Raw genomic sequence first — 5759 nt, forward strand, 5'->3', positions numbered from 1 at the left:
TACACTATATTGCCAAAAGTATTGGGACACCCCCTTCTAATGAAATGGTTTGACTACTTTAGTAATATCCACGAGTACAAATCTTAATGTTTAAGCATATAATGCTATTCTATGGAATTGTGTGCTTCTAATTTTATACCAATAGTTTGGACAGGACCCTTTTCTATTCTAACCCAACAATGCCTCTGTGTATAAGGCAAGGTTAAAAAAAAAAGGGAAAAAATGATTGATTCAGTCAGTGTGGAAGAACTGGACTGGTCTGCAGAAAGCCAAGTCCGAATCCCAGCTGAACACCTCTGGTGTGACTTTAAATGCAGACCTTGAGCCAAAAACTCATCACTAAACACCAATGACTTGTACATATGGACAAATGTATTGGGACACCCCCTTCTTTAGAACAGAAAAAGGCACTTCCAAAACTGTGGCATCAAAGATGGAAACATAATTCATGTATTTAAAAATTGTATTTCCATCTTTGTTGCCACAGTTTTGGAAGTGCCTTTCTCTGTTCTAAAGAAGGGGGTGTCCCAATAATTTTGTCCATATAGTATGTACAAGTCACTGGTGTTTGGTGATGAGTTTTTGGCTCAAGGTCTGCATTTAAAGTCACACCAGTAATGGAAACGCGCCAGTAGTGGCGTTTCTGAATGACTCACTCACACAGACTGTCATTTGACGCTATGAAAAGATATGTTAAATAGAAGATGTACTCATCTCTAGCCATCCTCTGCCAAACCAACCCAACAAGACCTTTCTGTAAGGAGAATGTAGCTCTCAAATATAATTCTAGAGCCCATGAAGCTGAATGTAAAGGTAACATTAATTATTATATCGAGAGATTGCTTTACCTGATGTTGGTGTTGCTCTTGGATCTTGCTGTTTTCGTTTTCACTTTCATCTAGTAGGTCCATCTGTGTAAAAAAAAAAAAAAAAAAAGATCCCTCCCCTCCAGTCTGTGTAAGAGAAACTCAGAGCACGCCTGAAACTCCAATTAACAGATTAAACATGTTTTTTCAGCATGTTTTTTTTTCTCACATCACCAATTGCAGAATATCTGTACCATCTGACACCACGCCATTTCATCTACAGTCATTATGAAACATTACAGAATGTTGCAAAAGATCAAAATCTGTAAAAGCAGTATTTATTGCTATCTGTGCAGATCAGAAAGTGAACTCAACACCTGAGCAGCTGAAATTAAATTCAAGCAGTCTTCATTTTTTTCAGGATATGAAATTAATATCAAATGTTTAATACCAGCAGAGCTGGAATCTATAAAGAAGTTCAAATACAGTATAAGCTCATTCTAATTGAATATTTTAGTTACAACTTTATTTCCATATTTCTGTTTGTTATTTCATATGATGACTTTCCCATTATTTGAAAATGTGGTGATTAGTTATAAGAAAAACTGAAGATGGCAGTAAATGAATGTAAAACCTGTATATGCACGTGCACCATCTTTCTGTAAAGGCTTAAAATCACTGCATTGTAATCATAAACACATTTATTTATCGCTCTGTACTTCTTTCATTAATATAAATAGAAACCACACTGAATAATTCTATGTTTAAAAAATAATGTAACATCACAAGACGGCCAAAAGACCAAAAGGCGATGCAGACATTTTGAAAATTTCAGATGATAGCACCTTTGGATTGACACAAAAGACTTATTAAATATTAAATATTAATACTTATTATATATTAATTTTATTCTTTGTCATGTCCAACCGCATTGGCCCATCTGACTGAAATGAAACCTAACACAGAGTTCTCTGACGCTTTCACTGTTGTCTGCACATTTAGCTTTTAAATTATTAATTACATTTGTTTCTGTGTTAGTCCTCACAGTGATATGGAAGCTCATTTCTGCCATGGAATAAAAAAAATTAAAAAGGTAAATGCAACTCTTTATCCCACGATTCTATATCTATATGAACTTCATAACTCATAATTGCATTTTATCTCACAATTCAGAGAAAAATATTGTCAGAACTTAGTTATGAAGTCCGAATTGAGATATAAACTCCCAATTGCGACAAATTTCTCACAATTGATATAAACTCGCAATTTTGAGGGGGAAAAAAATCTGAATTGCATAATATAAACTCACAATTGCGAGAAAAAAGTATTTGTATCTCACAAAAAAAAGACTCCTCCCCTCCAGTCTGTGTAAGAGAAACTCAGAGCACGCCTGAAACTCCAATTAACAGATTAAACATGTTTTTTCAGCATGTTTTTTTTTCTCACATCACCAATTGCAGAATATCTGTACCATCTGACACCACGCCATTTCATCTACAGTCATTATGAAACATTACAGAATGTTGCAAAAGATCAAAATCTGTAAAAGCAGTATTTATTGCTATCTGTGCAGATCAGAAAGTGAACTCAACACCTGAGCAGCTGAAATTAAATTCAAGCAGTCTTCATTTTTTTCAGGATATGAAATTATTAATATCAAATGTTTAATACCAGCAGAGCTGGAATCTATAAAGAAGTTCAAATACAGTATAAGCTCATTCTAATTGAATATTTTAGTTACAACTTTATTTCCATATTTCTGTTTGTTATTTCATATGATGACTTTCCCATTATTTGAAAATGTGGTGATTAGTTATAAGAAAAACTGAAGATCGCAGTAAATGAATGTAAAACCTGTATATGCACGTGCACCATCTTTCTGTAAAGGCTTAAAATCACTGCATTGTAATCATAAACACATTTATTTATCGCTCTGTACTTCTTTCATTAATATACATAGAAACCACACTGAATAATTCTATGTTTAAAAAATCATGTAACATCACAAGACGGCCAAAAGACCAAAAGGCGATGCAGACATTTTGAAAATTTCAGATGATAGCACCTTTGGATTGACACAAAAGACTTATTAAATATTAAATATTAATACTTATTATATATTAATTTTATTCTTTGTCATGTCCAACCGCATTGGCCCATCTGACTGAAATGAAACCTAACACAGAGTTCTCTGACGCTTTCACTGTTGTCTGCACATTTAGCTTTTAAATTATTAATTACATTTGTTTCTGTGTTAGTCCTCACAGTGATATGGAAGCTCATTTCTGCCATGGAATAAAAAAAATTAAAAAGGTAAATGCAACTCTTTATCCCACGATTCTATATCTATATGAACTTCATAACTCATAATTGCATTTTATCTCACAATTCAGAGAAAAATATTGTCAGAACTTAGTTATGAAGTCCGAATTGAGATATAAACTCCCAATTGCGACAAATTTCTCACAATTGATATAAACTCGCAATTTTGAGGGGGAAAAAAATCTGAATTGCATAATATAAACTCACAATTGCGAGAAAAAAGTATTTGTATCTCACAATTACCTTTTTTATTCTTTATTCTGTGGTGGAAACAAGCTTACATACCATAAAGAAGTCCTTGCTTATTTAAATTTGTTAGGCTTCGGTTGATTATTTATTAAAAGGAGAGAGAAGATCTGAATATCAAGTTGCACAAATGCATTCATAAAACACTATAACACAGTTGTGAGAATACTGTTTGAAATAAATTAGCGTGAATGGCTGTCCTTTGCAATCAGATACTCATCTAATGCATCTAACTTGGTTACAGTATGCTAACATTTTTCATTGATTTTATTAGCTGTGATCTTAACTAAATAATAGAGCTGCTAATCAGACCCACAGAGTAGTTTTTTGGCCATCTAAACCCATCTTCCTCTTTGCTTCAGTGCTGAGATGAAGTGTTCATGTGGATATGCAGTGCTTTGTTTTCAGGTCTTCTGAAATATTTTTGAACAGGTTATGCTGTATTAGAAGTAATTTTTGTTATGGGCTGGAAATAGTATTTTGTGACAGGACAGGTCAAACACAAATTTGAATATAAAATTGTCAGTCTATTTTCAAACCATAATTCTAGAGGTTAATGAACAGACAATTTATAACTTGATTGTGCAACCCACTTGTTTGAGTGATACAAATTTCAACATTACTTTTTTTTTTTAATTACACCCTGAACACTTAGATTGGATTTTAAATGTTAAGTCTCCGTCTGTAAATGCTGGGCTGAATCAATCATGTGGAATTTCCATTGTGCTGTTTACTGCGTTGAATTAAAAAAAAAATGCACATAAATTAAGAAAACTACCAATTTATTATGTAAAATCAAATCAAACAAAACAATAATTTGGGGGAAAACATAACGAATGAAACATAATGAAAACGTAAGACTCTGATGCATGTTTCTCATCCATTCGATTTACAAACTTATAAGTATAATGTTTGGTTTTCCATTCACCATAACACCATAAATTGTGTAAACTTCAAACATTCCAATTTTTGTCTGAGATATTATTCATCTTCTGGTCTGAAAATCTTCATGCTGCAATAACAGAACAGTGTATCAGAGCAATTACAGCAGGTCAGCAAATATAATTAAAGGGGTCATATGATGCGATTTAAATTTTTTATTTCTCTTTGGAGTGTTACAAGCTCTTGGTGCTTAAAGAAGATCTGTAAAGTTTTAATTGTAATTTCATTACACCAGATACACAAAATAATGTTCTTTTTAGCTACATCATATGACCCCTTTAAAGGTTGAGATTATTTATGTGTATTAACCGTTTTGAAATATATTTTCTGATTTAGTAGGCCTACACTTGCTTAGAAATGCTCATAATTACCTCATATGCTGGTGGAGGAGCACTTGGGACTGGACAGTAGTTTGGTGGAAATGCATCTGAGACTTTGTCGTAGTTGGATGGAGGTGTAGTTGGTACTGGACTGTACATTGGTGGAGATGCATTGGGGACGTGACCGTAATTTGGCAGAGGCGCAGGTGGGACTGAGCCGTGTGCTGCTGGCAGCACGTACATGACTGAACTAATAGGCTGGGCCTCTGCAGAGGGGTCCGGCTGGCCCATCTGCATGATGTGGTTGACAGGCAAATCTGTGGTCACATAACTGACCATGACAGGGGTTGACTGAGAGAGAACCAACATGATGTTTGTTATACAAACTATTTTATCTGATTTTTTTTTTTTTTTTTAAGAAGAATGTTTTAATCTTTTGATTATGTTTACCTTTGGTCTGCAGCAACAGGAACAGGAGGTTATGGCAACAGCAAGAGACAAGATGAAGATCAGAATATCACAGATGAAAAGGACATAGAAGGACACATCTGGAGTAACCTAATTAATAAAGATACAGTGATTATGAACTAAAATAAAAAATATTAAATCAAAACCCGGTTGCCAGATCTAAAGAGTTTAAAAGACAGATTAGACACTGTTAAACTGTTGTAGACTATCAGTGTCACAATATATATATAGTAGTTGGTCCATTACCACTGCGGTGTTAAAAATCTGCCACCGTCACAGCCCTTTGCTCAATCAGTGTTTCAATTGCGGAACGAAGTAAATAAACCGCTTGTAAACAATATATCACGTAATGATTACCTCAGAGAAGCCAATGGCCATAAACTAGTTACTCAGCTGGAAAAAATAGGCTACTGTGGAGAGGAGCATTTTACATGCACTATATTCCACTGTTCTTCAATACTTAATGTATGTTTGAATAAATCCGTCAGGTTTTTTTTTTTTTTTTTTTTAAAATGTTTATATTTCAAAAAAACTAATTGGAGTAGAAAAATAATTATGTAATTTAAAGTTAATTTAATATTACAAAAACTTTGAGTTTATTTTAAGTGTTTGTATACAAATCAGCAAATTTCAACCTTCCATATTATTGACTCTC

General features: G+C 33.5%; 2 protein-coding genes across 3 annotated transcripts in view; both read right to left on the reverse strand.

Annotated features, from left to right (window-relative positions):
• Positions 1–904, reverse strand: part of LOC107754467 (uncharacterized) — a 6723-nt gene extending 5819 nt beyond the window's left edge. The window contains exon 1 of the mRNA XM_016570923.1: positions 849–904. The gene's annotated coding sequence lies outside the window, so the exon portion shown is untranslated. The remainder of the gene's footprint in view (positions 1–848) is intronic.
• Positions 905–4180: 3276 nt separating this feature from the next.
• The window catches only part of LOC107754465 (uncharacterized), a 6543-nt gene continuing 4964 nt past the window's right edge, over positions 4181–5759 (reverse strand). For both annotated transcript variants that reach the window (XM_016570918.1, XM_016570919.1), the window contains exons 6-8: positions 5087–5194; positions 4688–4987; positions 4181–4386 (exon numbers count right to left, since the gene is read on the reverse strand). In XM_016570918.1, the coding sequence (XP_016426404.1) occupies positions 4360–4386; positions 4688–4987; positions 5087–5194 (435 nt within the window). In that variant the 3' untranslated portion in view covers positions 4181–4359. The remainder of the gene's footprint in view (positions 4387–4687; positions 4988–5086; positions 5195–5759) is intronic.

Source organism: Sinocyclocheilus rhinocerous, unplaced genomic scaffold (assembly GCF_001515625.1).
Source record: "Sinocyclocheilus rhinocerous isolate Xijiao unplaced genomic scaffold, SAMN03320098_v1.1 scaffold50, whole genome shotgun sequence".
In the NCBI taxonomy this organism is placed as follows: Eukaryota; Metazoa; Chordata; class Actinopteri; order Cypriniformes; family Cyprinidae; genus Sinocyclocheilus; species Sinocyclocheilus rhinocerous.